Source organism: Bubalus kerabau, chromosome 18 (genome assembly GCF_029407905.1).
Source record: "Bubalus kerabau isolate K-KA32 ecotype Philippines breed swamp buffalo chromosome 18, PCC_UOA_SB_1v2, whole genome shotgun sequence".
Taxonomy (NCBI): domain Eukaryota; kingdom Metazoa; phylum Chordata; class Mammalia; order Artiodactyla; family Bovidae; genus Bubalus; species Bubalus kerabau.
The window spans coordinates 18,758,786-18,780,896 of record NC_073641.1 but is presented as its reverse complement, the minus strand read 5'-3'; the positions used below and the strand labels follow the sequence as shown (position 1 = coordinate 18,780,896).

Sequence of the window (22,111 nt, the reverse complement as noted above, 5' to 3'; positions counted from 1 at the left end):
CACACACACACACACACCTTTATCCGTTTTCCTGTTGGTGAACATAAATGGCTGTAACCCTAACTATAATGTATCCTGAAGGTTGATCCATGTCTGGCTATTGTGAATAGTGCCCCTGTGAACGCTGTGGCACATGTATCTTTTTGAATTAGAGTTTCTCTAGCTATATGCCCAGGAATGGGATTGCTGGATCATATGGCAACTCTTTGTTTTTTAAGGAACCTCCATATTGTTTTCCATAGTGACTGTACCAGTTTATATTCTCACCAGCAGTGTGTGAGGGTTCCCTCTTCTCCACACCTTCTCTAGCATTTATTATGTGTAGACTTTTTAATCATGGCCATTCTGACTGCTGTGGTACCTTATTGTAGTTATGATTTTCATTTCTCTAATAATTAGTGATGTTGAGTATCTTTTCATGTGCCTATTGGCCATCTGTCTATTTAGGTCTTCTGTCCATTTTTTGATTGGGTCGTTTGTTTTTTTTGTTATTGAGTTATAGGATATATGAGTTATAAGAGTTGTTTGTATATTTTGGAAATTAAGCCCTAGTTAGTTGCACCATTTGCAAACATTTTCTCCTTGTCTGTAGGTTGCCTTTTCATCTTGTTTATGGTTTTCTTTGCTGTGAAAAATCTTGTAAGTTTGATTAGGTCCCATTAATTGATTTTTGCTTTTATTTCTATTGCCTTGGGAGACTGACCTAAGAAAACATTGGTATGGTTTACGTCAAAGAATATTTTGCCTGTGTTCTCTTCCCGGAGTTTTACGGTGTTGTATGTTTAAGTCTCTAAGCTATTTTGAGTTTATTTTTGTTTATGGTGTCAGAGAGTATTCTAGCTTCATTGATTTACGTGCAGCTGTCCAGCTTTCCCAACACCACTTGTTAAAGATTCAGTGTATATTCTTGTCTCTTTTGAAGATTAATTGACAATAGGTGTGTGGGTTACGCTGCCTTTACACTTCACCTCGTAAACACTAGCTCTTGATTTATATAGAAAGCAATGTGGTTTGTAAAGTTGTTTTCTTAAAGTGAAGTGACTTTAAATTTGATAGTATAAAGTGGTAGTCTGATGCTGCTGTCATGCTGGTTATTACTAAATTCTGCTAGGTGTTTTGCAGGTATTGTACTATTGAATCCTTTGTTAACCCTATGAATTAGGATTTATAACCACCTTACATTTTTTTTATAGTTGATTTACAATATTATATTTGTTTCAGGTATTCAACATAATGATTCAGAATTTTTATAGTTTGTATTTTGTTTGAGAATGTTATGCAATATGGGCTGTATTTCCTGTTGTGTATAATATATTCTTGCAGCTTATTTTATATAATAGTTTGTTCCTCTTACTACCCTAGCCCTGTTGCCCCACCCTCTTTTCTTTCCCCACTGGCAGTCACTAGTTTGTTCTGTATTTCTGAGTTTCTTTTTTGTTGTATTCCCTGATTTGTTTTTATTTTTCATATTGTACGTATAAGTGATAATATACATTATTTGTCTTTTTCTGTCTGACTTATTTCACTAAGCATAATACCCTCCAGGTCTATCCATATTGTTGCAAATGGCTAAATCTCATTATTCTTCATGTCTGAATAGTATTCCATATATATCACGTCTTCTTTATTATCTGTGTAACCACATTTTATAAATGAGGAATGTAAGATAAGAGAAGTTGCCCAAAATAATACAGTTTTAGACACTGGAGCTAGGATTTCTAAGTCTAGATCTGACTTCAAATCTATTATCCTGCTTATCTTCCCGTGTGTATCAGTTTACTCATAAAATGTGATGCTGGTAATTGAGCACTGTAGTCTATTCCAGATTTGGAATAGAGTTTAATCATTATATTCCTTTTGGAGATTCTGCATTTTCATTAATGTACCTTAAAACTGAATGAAGCTTTTTCATCACCGTTGAGTCATACTTTATGGAATAGAAGTAACCTTCTCAACTTCAGCTTATAGGTTTTTTTTCTTTTTTTTAGCCTATGGGTATTATTGTAAGTGAGAAGTACTAACAATTATGTAAATTGAACTAAAATTTGCAATATGGCTTTAGAAACATGAGTACTTACAAGTGAGAAGAACACTGCTTCAGAGACAATAACTTGGCTTTAGTTTCATCTTTCCCACTTGGGAACCAGCCAGTTGACCAGGAGTTACCTTTCTTTATCCAAGCTTAATGAGGCTTTGTGATTCTGAGTCTTTTGTGATTATGATTTTAATAGGGAAAAATACGAAAAAATAAGGTATGAGTAAAGCTTGATTTTACTTTTCAGTGCTGCGTAAGTTAACTGTTAATGGAATTGTGGAACCTCATAAGAATATGGAGGTGATGGTAAGTAAAAGAAGTCATTTTTTTTTTGTAACTTTGGAAAAGTGCTTGGTATTTCCTGCATGTTATAAAGCTTATTCTTTTTACTTGGCATTCATTTAAAAGTTTTTTTATTAAGTGACCACCTAATTTCTTCTTCTTCTTCTTTTTTTTTTTTTTTTTTACCATTCTGTATATGTTATACTATACTTTTAGACTTGTGGTCTGTTTTCAGACATACAGAAAATACATCAAAGCAACTATTATGTGAAAGGGAGGAACTAGAACTAGGATGGTTCTCAAGATGCCATGGTACATTGAGAGTGTTTATTTGAATTTGAAATCAAGTGAACTGTTAGGAATTTGAATGCTGTGATAACATTAACTAGGGTCAGTGTAATTGATTTATAGTCTTTGTATTTTCCTTTGTCTGTTTTTATATACTTAAAATGAGGTATTTTTCTCTTGAATCATAGCATTTATATTTGTTCTTTGTAATCAATTATATACATATGAGAGGAAAGCTCCATTGATAAGCCCAACAAGTTTTGAAGTATACTCATTTTTGTGTCATGGCATCTACCTTTTCTATATGCAAAAATATATAGCTGCATATATTTTATTCCTGAACAAAGTGGAATTGTATCATACTTGTTCAGATCTCTATTAGCTTTCACAGTGAGTTTAGGTCAGCTAGAATGTTACTCTGTGGATTGCCTTCGGGGCGGCACAGGAAGCTTGGAAAAGTTATATTTAATTGGTTCTTTAGGTTTGTCCTACTTCATTTACATTTGATCAGAGTCACACTTTTATTTTTTTGAACTTTGTGTTTCTGTAAGATTTTGCTCAAAATAATGGTTCTATTGTTAAAAGAATTAAAAACTGCTAATATACATCATTATAATGTGAATACAGTTTTTTTCTATAAAAATATTACATGTTTTTTTAAAGTTAAAAAACTCAGAAGAGGAAGTAGAAAATAATAAATCATTTAAAAACTTACTATGATAACAGTTCTAAGTTTCCTTTATAATATCGTAAACGTATTATTTTACATATACTTTCTGTCTTCCTCAGTTTTATATGAACGAGACCTACATGCTGTTTCCTTCCTTGCTTTTTCTTAAACTCAGTGCATTGTGGATATTTTTCACATGTTAGTAATATTGTTATATATCATGTTTTTAATGATTTTATGCTAAATACAATTACTATTGGTATGCAATTTAAAAAAATAATAAAATTAATCTTAGATTTTCTGTAATTTACTTGCCCAGTGATCTCTTGATGACATGTAGTTTGTTTCCAGTTTTTAATTGTTGAGAAATGATATTAAAATGAACATTTGGGTGCATATGTCATTGTGCACTTTTCTAGTGATCTCTAGGATAAATTCCTAGAAATGGAAATGTTGGGTTAAAGTATATCCACATTTATGATACTGATGTATAATACATTACCTGAAGATATATGAAAACCAACCCCAGTTTTCAGTACTGATACATTTAAATATTTTGGTTGGCCAGAAAGTTTGTTCCTGTTTGTCCATAACAGCTTTTGGCCAACCCAGTATTTATGTTTCTTTCCATGCTATCAAAAAACATTTTCTAGAAACCAGTTTGACAGCTCCCTCAGTGCCCTCACGAGAAATGTAAGTTCCATGAATGCAGAGACTTTTATTCACTCTTCACTCCAGAGCTTGGGATAATATCTGCTATATAAAAATGCTTAGTAGTTATTTAAGCGAATGACTGTGTGCTATCATAGAAATATATCAGAAGGCTCAATAATTATATATAATATTCTGAATATCATAAAATTAAAATATTGAATATGTTTATCAGTTTATTTTCAGTGTAAATGAACTGATATGAATCACATTTCTATAAATTAGAATAATAGTTGTCAGTGGATACTCTCCATATTTTGTGAGCCTTAGGTTTTTCCTTGAGTCTTTTGTCTCAGAAGCTGTATGTCAGCTCCTGTTCAGTTAAACCTGCTGTATTGTGGTATTATTGATTAGTTGTAAATAAGAATAGAATTTTAACAAATTATGGACAACATTTCAAATAGCATAAAGATCTTAAAAATGACATGGTGTGTAAATGATGCTTAAGAAGCACGGTATACTAGTGGTGAGATTTGGGTTTCTGGAGGCAGACAGATTTGGCTTTGAATCTTGGCTTGGTCTTTTCATGATAACATGGCCTCAGAGTATCTTCCTTGGTACTGAGTTTCTTTTTTTGCAATATGATGATGAAATAATAGTACATATCCCATTGGATGTTGTGAGGATTATGAGAGAGAATGATTTTTGAAATGAGTTCAGCAACTAATTAAACTGTTCTGTAAATTGCCATTTGATGATTATTTTAAGAGGTTCTTATTATGTAACATTAGTCAAGTTACTTGGTTTATTTGGATTAGTCAGTTGTCCAATTCTATAAATTCCTGATCCTCTTGATGAACTTACTAAAATTGATGTCTTTCATAAGTTTCTGCTCTCTTTAGAGAACCCTGACTGATGCACTAATTTTGTTTAAAAGAGAATAAAATTCCTTCTGTCTTGTAGCTACTGTATGGGACCGTTGCATCGAGCTTCTGTATAAATTTAACATGCGTATGGGATCTTGGTGATTTTATTTTTCCTATATTGAAAATTCTGCTATTTCATCATCCTAGAAATTACTTTATTGTTAATTATCATTACTTATAATTTATTCTCAACTGTGTTTAAAAAGATTGAAGTAGTATGAAAATGAGAGAATGATGAGATAGCCAGAGGATGAAGCAGTAGTGAAATTGGTTGTTGTCCTGAGGTTTTCTTACTGTGGTATCTACTGTGTTGCATCATCTTTCAGGAAGATATGTATAAAAGAAGACCACAAACACTATCTCTTTGCTATTAGCTTTCAATTAACACAGCTGATAATTCAGTTTTTCATTTTCTGCTCAAAATGGCTGAGAGATGAAAATTGACAGAGGAAAATGTTTCATGATTTTTACATGAATCCAAAGACTGGTAGCAGCCCCCTAACCCCAGTGGTGATAGTGAAACTGTCTAAGTGGACTTTTAGCCTCTGTGACTTCAGGTGGTGACATCCTAGGTGAATTGTCTCAAACTCAAGAATTGATGAGTGAGCAATATATCTCTCTATTTCAAAGAAGAAATAACAACATTCTGTTCTAGTCAGTCATTCATCAGGAAAGTGTATAGTATTTTGTGACAAAAACCTGGACCATCTCATTTGCTAAAAGGACACGTGACATCTTTTATGATGTTTATACACCAAAATTTATTGATATTGAAAAAGTCTGTGATATTGAAATTTTTAAAAATTTTAGTAAAGTTTTTTTTTCAGTACCCCTTTATATTTATTTCTGCAAAGTTTTCATAACATGTCTTAAAAAAAATATAGTAAAAGGTGTTTTGGACCCATATGGTCAATGGTGATTCTTGCCTTCTCTGGTCTCTGAAGGCTAATGTAATTTAATACTTGAGACTGAAAACCTCTGCCACAGATAGTTGATACCATTTATTCATATTAGGAATACTTATTATTGCTAAATACCATTCCTGGCTTCTGGGATAGAGCAAAGCAAACAGGCAAAGTTCTTGAATATTAAGGGTCTGACATTTTAGGTGGAGGAGACTGATTATGTCAGGGGATTATAAGTCCAATGGAAAAGAAATAAACAGAGGAATAGAGGATATTTAGTGAAATAGAATACTTAATAAATTATTTATTTATTGCAAAGTGATTTAGGTTATTGAAGCGAGACACTGAGGAGATGAAATACTATTATTTTCTTGTGGAAGATTGAAGGTGTTATTATAGTAATGGAATGATTTTTACTTTATCTAATTTTAACTTTTTAATATGATATGATAGGTATATTTTAGTTTCCCTGAGAAAGTATATGGTAAATTCTTATAACAGAATAAATTGAAACCCTTCAAAAATGTTTTTCTTTTCTAGGGTTTTTTACATGGAATATTTGAACGTTTAAAACAATTTTTGGAATGCAGTAAGTACTTCCATGATAGTAGTTTTTACTATAGAATCCTTTTTCATTAATAGCTTCTGTTTGGCACATGCAAATCTCGAGGGGCTGAAATCTTATATCTTGATAATTAATTATCTAAAATTAAGTTGGAAGCTTATTTTTGTCTTCATATACCTGTCTTGTCCTAAATATTGAAGAAGCCTTTTTCTAAAAAAATATATTTTGTATCAATTCCTTCTTCCCTGTTTCTACTGGTGCTACTCTGTTCCGTGCAGATACCCACAACAGTAGTATAGGCCCTGTACCACATGCTGTTTGGACATTTTGTTGATTCTGTTTTTTTAGTACATTTAGTATATCTGTTTGATGTAAATATCCTTAAATGGTACTTTCACTGTGTAAATCTCTGGTCTGCTAACCATTACTGACCTACCTGTAGAACCCTTTCTAATCTACTACCCCATATGGAAGAATTTACTGTTTACATTTGTGTTGTATTATGCTGGTGATCTGCTATCCTTTTCTCTTCTCTATGATTATAAGCACCTTTGCTCAGAATGCACACACCCATCACACAGGATACACACATATATGTACATTCTTGCACACATATATGTACATTCTTGCACACACATATGTATAACATGTATGTGTTTGTTTTTTATGTTTGAGTGTATTTGGAGACTTAGTACCCTGAGAGTATGCCTTAGTGTACTCACTTTCAGGGGAGTTGCTGATTGTTTTGTCAGTCATTTTCAGTTTAGTAGAACCATTATTGAGTCTGTTGCCAGGTACTATAAGAAAGCTCATATGGTTTCTTTTTCCTTAAAAGTAGTCATTTTTCTCTGGTTTTCCCCATGGGAGAATAAAACAGAAGAATAGAAGTCCATCCAGGAGAGGAGAATGACATAACTGATGAGAAATATTATGAGGTGTATGATTAGGGAGAAGGCAGGATAGTTAATGAGCTGATGGACATTATTCTGAATGTATAAAAATTAATTACACCAAGAAAATGATCAGAAGAAAATTCTTAGAAGATTTAGGAAAAATAAGTATGTTAATCTTTGAATTCTTTGTTTTTATTTATGTTACTTGAAAAGTATTTTAACTATGACAATATGGTGTTACAGATAAAATTGCTACCTTTTTACTATGAAATGGGCTCAGTTAGTGTTTTAGGATTAATTTTGTGAAATATGGCACTGAGCATTTCTGTGTCAAGTGTAAGGTCTTGCTTTCTAAAAACTTGTTATGGTTTACTTATTTATTTGTTTGGAGTAGGGGGTGCACACTCATAAATTCATAATGCAAAATGTGTAAAAACATATCTGACAGTGTTTTTGTAAAAAGTTTTGTCATTGTCTTGGTTGTAAATTTATAGAATATTATTAACTTGTGCTAATATGTGAATTGTATTTTTAATAGGTAGAAGTATAGGTACAGATAATGTATGTAGAGATAGACTGGAAAAGACCATCATTCTTTTTACTAAAGTGGTAAGTTTGTTTTTTTTAATCTTAATTATGTTTTCTCAAGTGAAATATAGATACTCGAGTTTAGTAAAGAAAGTGGTGTTTTTTAAGCATACATTTTTGATTTAGTGTTAAAGTAACTTATTTTCTTACTGTGTACAGGAAAGCTAAAAAAGCCCTTTGTATCTTAAAGCCTTTAGAATACATATAATAATTAAATTTATATATACCATATGTCAAAGTGTATAAGTCACCTGGATGTAAAAAAATCAATCCTAATAAAAGAGAAGTTGATTCCTCAAAGTCTCATTATTCTCAAACCCACTGGAAAAAGCAGAGATAAAAAAGATAGTGCAGCACAGCATAAAGTAGGTAAGATGTTACAGTAGATAATATAAAAAAATCAGTATATTCATAATGATAGTTTATCATCATTAATATCACATATCTTTTGAATAGAATCATATGGGTGCACTGTCTGAGGCAATATGTATATATTTCAGATAAAATTTTTTTATCTGAAATATATACATCAGATATTATTTTTTATAAAATAATAAAAAAAATTAATGGATATAGACAGCCAAATCCACAACACGGAAAACTCTACAGGAAATGATCTGTTAACCTCAACAAATAAGTAACAAGGAAAAAAAAAAGAACCGACACTATTGAATCCTTCAAAAAACCAACTATAAAAAAATTTGTGAGGGAACTTTCCTGGTGGTTCAGTGGTTAAGAATCCCTTCCAATGTAGAGGATGGGGGTTCAGTCCTTGGTTGGAGAACTAAGATCCCATATGCCACATGGCATGGCCAAATAAAAAAGTAATAATTTATGAAATTCATGTTTATAATCTCATGACTTTATTAAAGCTTTTAAAATTGGAACATTTTACATGTGCCTCCAATTAGAATGTGTTAACATATTCCTTTGTTTCTAAACCCCTTCTCCTCCCATATTTCTTAGAAATTTCTAGTTAGATAAGAAACTTGATCACATTCAGGCCTTTCTTCTTATTTTTTTTAATGATGGGAGGGAATGGAGTAGGGTGACAATGACAAGAATACTTTACAGGTGATGCTGTGCATTTCCTATTGCATCACATCAGGAGATGCACAATGTCTGATTGCTTAAAACTGTTTATTGAGTTATCCATTATTAAATTCTTCAACAGCCTTTCCCTTGATTCTAGCAGCCATTGATGATCATAGCTTAGATCTTTTGTTTGAATAGGGGTTAAAAAATGATGGCATTCTAATTCTGTTAATATTATTCCTTTTACATTTATTAGCTGGAATTCTTCTATATAGAGGAAATCTCTCTCATCAACTATTTGATGCATTGAGATGCAATTGATGTAGAATACGTTTTTGATTATTTGCCTTTATTATTTTTTAAAGGCCTTTCTTGTACTTTTGGTATCACATTTGCTGATTGATATAGAATTAGTATGAAGTAAGTTTATTTTGAATCTTGTAGTAGAAGTAATACAAAGTTCAGGTGATGAGATACAATCTGATTTATTTCACATTGTATGGTATACCCCAGGAAGTATATTACCTGTGAAACTGGACTTCCCACCAAGATTCCAAACTTGCTAAGTGTTTATTACCAGTTATTAGATGTACCTATGAATGATTATATTCCTATGTGAATTTGAAGAAAATATATTAATTTTTTTTTCTTTATAGCTTTTGGACTTCTTGGATCAGCATCCCTTTTCATTTACTCCTCTAATTCAGAGATCACTGGAATTTTCTGTAAGCTATGTGTTTACAGAAGTTGGTGAAGGTGTTACATTTGAACGATTCATTGTCCAGTGCATGAATCTTATTAAGATGATTGTCAAAAATTATGCTTATAAGCCATCCAAAAATTTTGAAGGTAATGCTTTACTGGTAGTTTTATTTTTTTCATTTCCTAGTTTTAATCTTAGTGTGAAGTAATTGCTATTTTTATGTAAGTTTTTTGAAGTTCATTTAAGTCTGAAAAATAAACTATTGCTGGGACATGAAATAGAGATAAGGATTAGAGCTTTTGGTATATAAATGCCAGCTTTTAAAAGACATACAGTGCATTTAGTAAACTACTGTCTTTTGTAACACAGTAGAACATCAGTTGAAGCCTAGGTCTTTTAAGAATTAAGTACTTCAGTAACCGCTATAGCTCATTTGTAGACTGTATTTATTTGTACAATTAAAAGTTTTCTTTTGATCATATATAAAGTGATTCTAGGCAGGTTAAAGTTGCTTCTAGAATAGGTTAAACTGTTATATTGCAGTTGACCCTTGAACAACGCAGGGGTTAATGAGTGTAACTTAGAACTGGCCATCCATACTCACTGTTCCTGTGCATCTGGGTATTCAGCCAACCATGTATACTGTAGTTTAGTATTTACTGTTGAAAAATATCTGAGTGTAATTGGACTCACAAAGTTCAGAGGTCAACTCTGTTTGGAATTCATTCATGTGTATGTTTATCACGATGAATGAGAATGCCTTGTAGAAGAGAAAGAGAGACATATAGGTAAGTCACTTCAATATGATGTGATAATATAGGATGGAAATGGACTAGCCATAGTGGTAAGATAGAAGCAAGACTGATGTGTGTGTGGTATGAATAAAAGCAAGAGCATCTTTGAAATATATCCATAATACAAATGAAAATTTATATATTGCTATTTAGAAGGTATTCTTAAATGTATTTGTTTCACTATCCAGCATGGGTAGAATGCTTGTCTGTATAATTAACTTGGAAATTTTATTTTTCTAGATAGCAGCCCTGCAACTCTGGAAGCTCATAAGATTAAGATGGCATTCTTCACATATCCTACTTTGACAGAGATATGTAGAAGATTAGTCTCTCATTATTTTCTGTTAACTGAAGAAGAACTGACAATGTGGGAAGAAGACCCTGAAGGCTTTAGTAAGTATCAGTTTGTCAGTTTTTGCATGAATTTTTCCTCCCTTTCATCAATAGATACCATTTATTTGATGATAGGTATAATAACATTGTATTTTAATGTAGTGCTTTTGTTCTGAGAATATAACTTTCAAAAGTTAGTTTATTCTCTCTTTATTAGTCATTAGTACAAATTGAGAAGCAGAAAATAAATGATTTGTTCAACTATATAGAATTTTTTCCAGAAAGATAAAATTTTTTAGAGTTATATAGTTTAAAACAAAAATATAAAATTAATTGTCTTTCTCTGTTATCAGATCACTTTCTCCTTTGTGGTTCATTCTTTATTTTTTTTTATTTGTAGATTTTTACTTCAGAAAGTAGTTTGGAGATGAAAATTTCTGAATTGCTGAATGGATTACCTATTTAAGATATTTTAATTTAAACTTAATTTTTAGATGATTAAAATATTTCTATAAGAGGTCTTTTTTTAAATATAATTTTATTTTTAAATTTATTTTATTTTTGGTGGGCTTTTCTCTAGTTGCGGTGCATCTAGAGGCTTCTGGGGAGGCTTCTCTTGTTGTGGAGCGTGGGCTCTAGGGCATACAGACTTCAGTAGTTGAAGCTCCCAGGCTCTAGAGCACAGGCTTAGTAGTTGTGGATCACGTCCTTAGTTGCTCTGCAGCATCCTCCTGGATCTTCCTGGTCCAGGGTTTGAATGCGTTATCTCCTGCTCTTTTGAATGCGTATCTCCTGCTTTAGCCAGTGGATTCTTTACCACTGAGCCACCATGGAAGCCCTGTAGGAGGTCTATTAAGTCATACTTTAGTAGTAGGTAGACTATCAGGGCCTTTGCTACAGAAAATCAAGGAGTTGTGTGTTTGATAAACTACTTGGGTGTGAATAAAGTGTGTGTCATTTATTAGGTTGGTGCAAACATAATTGTAGTTTCCAACCATGAATTTTAAGTCATCGTAAGTAGGCTCAAACACACCTTTATTAATCAAAACAGGAACCATTACAATCAAGACATTTTTTGCTTATGAGAAATGTTTGTTTATTCCTGTAACAAAAAAATCCATGCTTTGGGATTTGAAAAACTCCTAAGGAAAGCATATTCGGCCTCCTGCTGGTTGTGGAAGCGTTTTCCTTGCAAAAAGTTGTTGAGATGCTTGAGTAGTGGTAGTTGATGAGAGAGCCGTCAGGTAAATATGGCTTCGATGGTCCTCTCAGTTGGTTGTCGTCAACTTCTGATGGCTGGCTCCTCATCTTCAAGACTCTTGTTTCTTTGCAAAATTTCTTGAACCACCAGTACACTCTATGTTCATTAGCAGTTCCTGGGCCAAATGCATTGTTGGTGTTGCGAGTTGTCTCTACCGCTTTATGACCCGTTTTGAACTCAAGAAAATCGCTCGGATTTGCTTTTTGTCTAGCATCATTTCCCTAGTGTAAAATAAATATAAATAGCATTCTAAAGGAGATCAGCCCTGGGTGTTCTTTGGAAGGAATGATGCTAAAGCTGAAACTCCAGTACTTTGGCCACCTCATGCAGAGTTGACTCATTGAAAAAGACTCTGATGGTGGAAGGGATTGGGGGCAGGAGGAAAAGGGGACGACAGAGGATGAGATGGCTGGATGGCATCACTGACTCGATGGATGTGGGTTTGAGTGAACTCTGGGAGTTGGTGCTGGACAGGGAGGCCTGGCATGCTGCGATTCATGGGGTCGCAAAGAGTTGGACACGACTGAGCAACTGAACTGAACTGAACTGAATAAGTCATTAGCAACAAAACATAGAATTAAAAATGTACATTAAGGTGATGGATAGCGTAAGCACGGTTATTTAAGATTGCATTTCAGTATTAGGCAAAGTTCGACAGTAGAAAAGCGCAATTACTTTTGCACCAACCTAATACTTCTGCCGTGGTCAAACATGGGCTAGGTTTTAGCCTCTACCCATCCTTTTGACTGGATGCCTTTGTGTAGTTTTACACATATATTTCCAATATTTTTAAAACATCATAAACATTTTTGTAAGACTTACCTTCTTTTTTGTTTAGAAATATTTTAATCCATTTAGAAAATACAGTACTACCCTGTATAATGCATATTTTTTGTTTTTGCTTTTTCTTGTAGCTAAACTCTTATGATTCGTATTGCTTTTTTAATATGAAACACTGAATCCCCAGAGTTTTAAGAGTTCTGGAAATATTTTACTTTAAATATAGAAAATTTATGGATAATGTGACTGATCATTTAAACTTGTAAAACATCAGTATTGTATGAAATGTTTTTCAGAATTGTAATGACAGTGTATCAGGTAATGTCACAGACTCAGAGAGTGACAAATACTTTGAGCTTTTCTCCATACAGAGTGTGTGTGTGTGTGTGTGTGTGTGTGTGTGTGTGTTTTGGATGTGGCATGTGGGATCTTAGTTCCGCGACCAGGGATCGAACCCATGCCCCCTGCCTTGGAAGCCTGGGATTTTCACCACTGGACTGCCAAGGAAGTCTTCGTACAGACTTTTTAACGAAAGTGAGAATGCTTGTGGTTACGGGCACTTTGATGTACACAGATGTCATCTGTAACTTATGGTAAAGAGATCTGTGTAAGGCCTTGTGTTCCCAACTGTTTGCTCTGTGTTATTTTATAATAATTTGCAGCTGTATTATATTGATATTACTGAAAATCTTGGTTTTCCAAACTGAGATTTTAGAAACATCATTATTGCATTTGTGGAGAGCATCATTTGTCATATTTTTAATTGCAGCAGCGGAAGAAACAGGGGGAGATTCTTGGAAGTACAGTTTGAGGGTGAGTACTGATTGAAAGAAAAATTGATAGGGAAAAGGGTAATGCTTCTGTAAGTTTTTTTTTTTTTTTGCTTCTGTAACTCTTAGTAGAGAATGACACTATATTGAAGATTTCAAGCATTAAGTCAGGTAGGAAACATATTTATTATTGCAAGAGTCCATATTTGAGAAGAAAGCACCTAATTAAATTGTGAACTTGAATATGAAATTTTTTTGTTAAGTTGGAGGTTTGCAAACTGAATTTTCCTTCAATTTACAAATTGGAAGTAATTGTCATTGCAGAAATAGAAAATGTTTTTGAAAGTTACCTTTTTTGGCTAGAAACATTTTTTTCCTCCTAAATATTTCAGTAATTATAAAGCTTCTTCTGGTACATTATTTCTCTTACTACCTAGTATGATTCTCAGAGACCAGCCCATTGCTTTCAGTTATAGAATTCTTTTTAAATATACTTTATTGATATGGCTGACATTGAGGAAGGTTTATCAGATGTGAACTTTGAACTGTTCTTTTTTGAAGACTTTTGTTTATATAATTTGCATTATCTGTTCCATAAACTTCTATAGAACTTAAAAGTTTTATAAAAAATTTTTTTACTGCTCTAAGTCTTTAAAACTTTCTCTTATGGAAACTGTTAAATATATTGAGAAACAGAATAATATCATGAATTCTTTTATGTCCAACTCCTGTTTTATCATTTATCAACTCGTGGCTAGTCTTGTTTTGTATGAGTACTCCTTCACCCACTTGGATTATTTTGAAGCAAATATCTGAGATGATGTATCATTTCATCTGTACACATTGAAGTATGTACATTTGTAATTGATTTTAAACATAAATCACAATACCTTCAAAATTTAATTGTATTCTATTTTATGAAACAACTAGTGATTTAGTACTTTTAAGAATGAAAATGAGTCATTCTTTTATGTAATTAACATTGTGATTTCTGTTTTTAAAATTTATTTTTAACTGGAGGATAGTTGCTTTACAATGTTATGTTGGTTTTCTGCCATACATTAACATGAATCAGCCATGGGTATACACATGTCTCCTCCCTCTTGACCCTCCCTCCCACCTCCTACCCCACCCCAGCACTGTTGGCACCGAGCACCAGGCTGAGCTCCCTGGGCTGCACAGCAGCTTGCCATTAGCTGTCTATTCTACACATGAGAACATTGTGATTTCTTTTGTACTTTGTGTTTGTTAAAGAAAATACAACTCTGTGGTGAATTGAATTCATTAATTGCTGTTGTTATTACTTATATCACTGCCAGGAAAAATAAATAATTTTTAACATACTGATTCTTCAGACAGTCATTTATAGTCCTGAATCTATAAGTAAATGTGGTTCCAGATTGCTTTTTAAATTTAAAGAATTAAGTAAAATGTAAATGGAAAATTTTCCTCTCTGTAGTTTTGCATTTTTGCATGTATAATGCCAAGTGATTGAAGTAGTGAAATAACTTTTCCACGTTATGAATGAAATTATTATAATTTTATTTTATTTCCCATTGGGTTTATGAAAAACACTAATAAACTTTTTTCAAAAAAACATCAAGAATTGGAAACATATTCAGAGTTTTAAGAATGAGTATTCTTTGCATAGAATTAATCATTGCAATATACCATTGTTTTCATTAGAAACTTATTTTTTTCCCAACAGCCATGCACTGAAGTATTATTTATAGATATATTCCATGAATATAATCAGACTCTAACTCCTGTACTTTTAGAAATGATGCAAACACTTCAAGGTGAGGTATATTTTGTGATATTTTGATTTATCTATTAATCAGTGTTCAAAAAAATATTTTGAGTTCCTGCTGTGATATGTTTCCTAGATCATATCATGAATTTGAGAAAGACTGAATGTGTGCTTTTCTGAGAGAGTAGCCTTCAAAATAGAAAATAAGAATGGCAGTTCATAAGTGAGATAGGCTTTGGTTGTGGTAGTTAGATTTTGCCCTGGTAAGCATATTAAGACAGTGGGCAGTCATGTATATTGTTTGGGGGAAAGATTTTGCCCATTTGGAGCATGTTGTGAGAAGTACTGGGTGAAAAAGTTAAAATAATAAATGTTAGCTTCATTACGGTGGGAGTGGAAAGAATGTAATGGATTTAAGAGAGAATTATGAAGTGAAATGGGTGGCATTTGATCTTTGTACACAAGTAATGATTTAACTATTAAAAGTGATTTGTCATTTCTGACTGTTCTGATAGAGTGTAAATTTCAGGGAGGAGGCCTTGAATACATCTTTTTTTCTCACCCTGTTCCCAGTGTCTGGTACACAAAGTCACTGTTTGTTGATTGACTGACTTTTGGCAATTAACTGACACTGCTGGGCAAGGGAATCTTACACAGATTATTTTATTGATTTGGGCAGGAGTTGAATTGTAAGGGATCAAGTGTTGAGTAGGTGGTAATGTAAGGAAATAAAGGTAGGAGGATCTCCTGTAGAGAAGGAGACTCTTGATCTTGTTTGTACCATCAGAGGGTAGCTCACTTTTTAGGCTTTTGTTTTCTCAAAAAACTAATGGAGTGTTCCTGCTTAAATTATAAACCAAGGGAGTAAATGAGCTATCCATCAAGTTTTTTGTGTTCATTTAAAAGATAATGTGAGCATTCATTGTAGTTTCATATAGATTGATTTATGATGTACAGTTATTTACTAATTTCTTAATGCAACATTATAGATTCTTAAATTTGGTAAATTTGCTGAAGTTACCTTTTTTGTTGTTGTGTTTAGAACATTATTTCCATTTTCTCCCATCCATTTATTTTTATTAAACCACTTCAGGAAATTGGTTAAGCTAATTAGGTTACCCTCTGGTAAGTTGCTGTATGATGGTAAGGTTTATAGTGATTTCAGAGTTTAGTTATTTTCTTTCCAGTCTGGAGTGATTTACTTATATAGGGCTGTATGCTTAAGAAATTGTATTTAACAGCAGAAAAGTGCTTTGATAAACTTGCTAGAAATCTTTCTGTCCTAAAGAAATATGCTTACTGAGTAAAGTAAACTGTGTTCTTTGTGTCTTAACTGTGGTCTTCTCCTGGATAGCCATGCAGGGACTGCCAGCTCTTTATTCTGGTTTCACGTTACATAATGGTTCTCATTTACATTTTTCATTTTGTTGTCAAATCTTTAATGTATTGTCATAACCTGGCTTATTTTTTATATTTAGAAAAATAAAACTTTTTGTATGAATTGCCTATTCTTGTTCTTTTTTTTTTTTTTTTTCCTATTGTGGGATTCATCTTTTTATTCTTTTAAAAAATTTTCTCTTATAATCAGGATATAATACAGTAGTTAGCAGTTTTACATATATTTTTCTAGAATGTTGCTTGATGTAACATTTTCCAAATATGTTATAATGGTTTCTAAAGCTGTAGTATGGCTTTACTTGTTGTAACTGTCTTCTCTAATGATGATGATAAAAAAACTTAAACTTTCTCTTATATATTTAATATCCACAAAATACATTGTAGTTAGCTGAATTGAGAAACTAACAAATTGAGTTTAAGTGTTTTTTAAAAACTAGTTTTAATTTACCCTTGCTGATACTTATTTTTTCAGGTCCCACTAATGTGGAAGATATGAATGCACTATTAATCAAAGATGCTGGTATGTTAAATGAAAATGATTTAGAGACATTTATTTCTTCAGTAGGGTGTGTCTGTTTTGTGGCAGGTGTTATGCTCGGAGAGTTGGGTTACAAGGATATCTAAAATTTAGGAATTATCTGGTGATAGAGAGTGAGCAAACAGTTGATTTTAACATAGTACCAGTTGATTAATGCTAGAATAGATGGTAATCAGGTACAGTTGATTATAACATAATATCAGTTGATTAATGCTAAAATAGATGGTAATCAAGTAGTGCCATGGAAAACTACAAGGTATTAATAGTTTTGGTGTACCCAGGGAGCATCTCGTAAAGAAGTGTTCTGTGAGGACACAGGATAAGTGAGGGTTAATAAGTGGCGAAGGGTGGTTCCGGTAAAAGGAGCAGTATGGACAGAAGCTTGAAGGGAAGAGGGACAAGCACAGTTAAGTTCTGAATTGGGAGTATTTGATTTAATTGGAACATAGTGTTTAAGGGGTTGTGGTGAGAGAAGAGGCTGGAAAGAGGGTTATCAGGGACCATAGCATAAATTCTTGCATCCATTTGGAAGCGGATGTTATTTTTATAATTTGACATGAATAATTTTAAATGAATGTAACTTTCTGTTTGAAAACACTGAATATTTAAGAAAAAAATAGAGTGATGTAATTTAAATGTTTCTAAAATGTTTGTTTAAATAAATTCCTGGATTAACATATTGTAGATTTCCCTTTATTAACTTGTTACATATTTCAAAGTAGTCTTTAAGACTTATTTTATTACATAAGCACAATTAGCACTTGGCCCAGTATTTGAAATTAATTCTTTTTTTAAAAATCTTCTTCTTAGTGTATAATGCTGTTGGATTAGCGGCTTATGAGTTGTTTGACAGTGTTGATTTTGATCAGTGGTTTAAAAACCAACTTCTTCCAGAATTGCAAGTCATTCACAACAGGCAAGTATAAAACCTTGTGTTTGTTATACACTTATCTTACCTTACTGATTTTCTAATGAGGACTAGAAGGTGTTAAAATTGCCTAAAATTAAAAAAAAATCATAGTATGACTTAGCTAATAGTGTCTCATGTAGAAAGGAATAAGACTTGAATCTTATAACTGAAAAATAAGCAAAATCATTTGTTATTATGTTATTTTACTTCAAATGTGAATTGTGACATGTCTGAAGTATTTGATAAGATAGTTTGCAGGATGAAATTTTATGCAGAGATAATGGAAGATAGGGATCTCTGAATTCTAGACGAAGATTATGTACAAAAGGAAGCCAGTTGAGACTTAGCAGAGGCTAGGGCTGATGTCAAAAGGAGCATAAACAAGTAACATCCATGAAAGGTGTCTGTCTGAGGATCACAGAGCATTGCAAGTCTGTGGGGAAAAGAAATTGCAGTGGCACCATGGCAGAAAGCATTTGGACACACTTGAGGCTTGTATTAAGGTGTCTGCTGCTAAGTCGCCTCAGTCATGTCCAACTCTGTGCGACCCCATAGACGGCAGCCCACCAAGCTCCGCTGTCCCTGGGATTCTCCAGGCAAGAACATTGGAGTGGGTTGCCATTTCCTTCTCCAATGCCTGAAAGTGAAAAGTGAAAGCGAAGTCGCTTAGTCGTGTCTGACCCTTAGTGACCCCATGGACTGCAGCCCACCAGGCTCCTCCGCCCATGGGATTTTCCAGGCAAAAAGAGTACTGGAGTGGGATGCCGTTGCCTTCTCCGATTAAGGTGTCTAATTCAGTAGTAAAGATCAATCTGACAACTTAGTAAGTAGGACTTTTGTCCGATTTTAATTTTAGGTAATGAATGAGTAAAATGGAAGGGAAAAAAGCATTTCATAATTTGTATAAAGTTTTCTTCATTGAAAATTAGACACTTAAAATTTTTCAAGAGCCTTTTTTCTTGTTTTGAATTGGGAAGTTCTAGGGATTTATTTCTGTAAATGTGGTACTTATCAGAATGCTTAGTATACAGTCATAGAACAGTTAACATGGCTACCTTAATACATGAATAGAGAACCATTCATGTATGGATCATTTTATAAATATTTAGAGCAATAAAATTGTGAGCTAGAGATGCTTTAAAGGCAGTTTTCACCATTAAGTAGCTATCCTTTCAGTTTTCAGTCAGTTATTCAATCACAAAATGTTTTCAGCACTGGGATTTGCTGTGTCCTTTCGGGGCAGTGGTGATTAAAATGTTTTTCAACTCTGCCCTCTGGTTGCTAGTGAGCCTTTGATGGAGAGAAAGCCTTCGGTATTGAGACAGATTTGCAGTTTGATTGTCCTTAAATCCTAGAGGCTATTTTAGTCTAGACCCGTGCTATCCAGTACAGTAGCTAGTATATATGGTTACTGAGCACTTGAAACATACTTAGTGCAAATGAGGAAGTGACTTTAACTAACTAAAATTTGAATTTAAAACTAAAGCAGTGTAAAATATATATCGATGACATATTGAAGTGATAATATTTTGAATATATTGCAATAAGTGAAAATGTTAAATTTTCACATGTATCTTTTACTTTAATGTGGGTACTAATAAATTTAAAATTGCATATTTGGCATACATTATGTTTCTTTTGGACAAAACTGGTCTAGACCCGTATTTCTCAAACTTTAATATGCATGTGAATCACCTGGTAAACTGGTTAAAATGCAGGTTCTAAGGTTTAGGTCTTGGTCAGATTGTGTGATTCTGTCATCCTTCCAGGTAATGATCCTGTGGGTCTGGGACTCACACTTTGAGGAACAAACTGACCCTTGCTATTAACTTTGCCTAGAAGTGACTGTCGTCTTAGAATCTGAACCTTCTGAGCTTCATTCTCTTTGTCTCGAATGTTGAATGTGGTAATCCCAGAGATCTCAGTCCAAAATTGAAGACTGTGATTCCTTCATTTACTCTATACAAGTCTTGTTTACTTCTACCTCTGTGGCTATTCAAATTGTCCCTATCCCTTGAAAAGGCATTTTTTCAGTTTTTTGCCCCAAATACTCTTTATCTTAGTGAAGTGAGTGCAAGTCGCTTAGTTGTGCCGACTCTTTGTGACCCCATGGACTATAGACTGCCAGGCTCTTCTGTCCGTGGGATTCTCCAGGCAAGAATATTGGAGTGTGTAGCTGTTCCCTTCTCCAGCAGATCTTCCCAACCCAGGAATCGAATCCAGGTCTCCTGCATTGCAGGCGGATTTTTTACCGTCTGAGCCACCAGGAAACGCTGTTCAAATCCCATCTCCCTCTGCCTGCTTCTTCTCTCTTATGTTTTTGTGATCCTAGTCTAAAGTTTTGTGGTCTTTAATTCTTTTAGATAAGTTAAACATTTTGAGAGCAGGAAATGTACTTTTTATTGGAACTTTAATGAGTAATTCTTTATATGTGTTTAATAATCTTAAAATATTGTAATTTTCTAAAAGGTGTGTTATATTCCTTATTTTACTACATTGTCACCCAGAAATATCATCTTGCCACTAAATAAATATAATACCAAGAGTTTGTGTCTACAATTCTTGGACACAGGTGGTTTTTCCCTTTGCCTAAAGAACCTTCATTTTCTTTAGCAAAGATGGCCATAGAGAAACAAGTGTATGTACATGTTACTGTAAATGTCTTAAGTCTAGAAATTTCTCACAGTGTTTTCAGAATACTCTTTGTGAGATGAACAGAATTGGGATTAGAAAATTGAGTACCGGAGTTCCTTTATTTTTATTATTATTATTACTTTTTAATAGCCTCTCCTGCCTCAGGGTTTGAGACATCAGCTGCTTACACCTATTAAGATGAACTCTTTGGTTACTTGAGGAATAGAAGTAAACTTGGCTTTTATGTACATATCTATGTTGTAATTACTTAATACAAAATAATCAGATTTATAATATGTCTGCTAAGAATTTTTAGTTTTTTAGATCAGAACTTTGTTGTTAGTATTTGTACTGCGGTACATGTAAAAGTAGCTTTTAGATTTTTGTATAAAATGTATATTGCCTTCTTATTACACTTTAGATTTAAATGATGAAATATGCTTAGTGAAATAGGCTTATTAAAATAAACAACGTTTTAATTGCATGGTTTTCCCATCTAGGTATAAGCCATTGCGGCGCAGGGTGATTTGGCTCATCGGTCAGTGGATTTCTGTGAAATTCAAGTCTGACTTAAGACCCATGTTATATGAAGCAATATGTAACTTGCTTCAGGATCAAGACTTAGTGGTATGTTGCTTAAATGTCTTAAAAGAGTTCTTTATAAGTTTAACATATGTCAAAGTTCAAATTCAGAAATGGTTTATATCTTTCTTTAGAATGTTGGCAGTCTTTCAATGCTGTAGTTATTCCTTGGTGAGAAGTTTGATTTGAGGGAAGAAAGTCTTTTTAATGCCATTTGTCCTTCTGATCACTAGTCAATGAAAAAAAAATTGACCAAAGTCTACTAATCTGTAATTATTTATAATTTTTTAGTATGAATAAAAGAAGGCAGTTTTCTTAAAAAAAAAAAAGTCCCTTTATAGCTTAAATATCCTTTTTCTTATTCACGATAAAATTTGTAATTTTTATGTTTGAGCTAACACCATAATCTGTTTTATCCTTACTGTTGATTCTTTTTTTGTCTCTCAGTTTTGAGAAGTTTTTTTAGTTTTGTTTTAGACTTTGAAATTGTTTCTTTTAGGACTTTTTCTTCATGTGTAGCATTTCACATAATATTCTTGATTTTGTGTTACTGAAAACTTGATAATGACTTCTTCATTGCTTTGTTCCACTTCAGTAGGTTTGTTGCTTTATTTTATGTTGATTACTCAAAGAGCTTTTTTTTTTTTAAAAGAGGTTTCCCCTCAGTGCTTTATTTTATGCCTGAGTGAGAATATATTCATGACTTACTGTACTTTGTCTTGTACTTAGATTTGACTCCAGCATAGTCTTTAAAAAGTGAATCTGGTTGTCTTTTTCCGAGTTTCAAATCATTTGTAGATAAAATTAAATGATTTTTACC

The 22,111-nt window shown here is 33.0% G+C and overlaps 1 protein-coding gene across 6 annotated transcripts in view; it reads left to right on the top strand.

Annotated features, from left to right (window-relative positions):
• The window catches only part of IPO11 (importin 11), a 201,395-nt gene that overhangs the window by 48,782 nt on the left and 130,502 nt on the right, over positions 1–22,111 (top strand). For all 6 annotated transcript variants that reach the window (XM_055555038.1, XM_055555039.1, XM_055555040.1 and 3 more), the window contains exons 7-16: positions 2,283–2,341; positions 6,298–6,346; positions 7,754–7,824; positions 9,495–9,687; positions 10,576–10,728; positions 13,479–13,522; positions 15,188–15,278; positions 17,100–17,147; positions 17,976–18,081; positions 21,210–21,336. In XM_055555038.1, the coding sequence (XP_055411013.1) occupies positions 2,283–2,341; positions 6,298–6,346; positions 7,754–7,824; positions 9,495–9,687; positions 10,576–10,728; positions 13,479–13,522; positions 15,188–15,278; positions 17,100–17,147; positions 17,976–18,081; positions 21,210–21,336 (941 nt within the window). The remainder of the gene's footprint in view (positions 1–2,282; positions 2,342–6,297; positions 6,347–7,753; positions 7,825–9,494; positions 9,688–10,575; positions 10,729–13,478; positions 13,523–15,187; positions 15,279–17,099; positions 17,148–17,975; positions 18,082–21,209; positions 21,337–22,111) is intronic.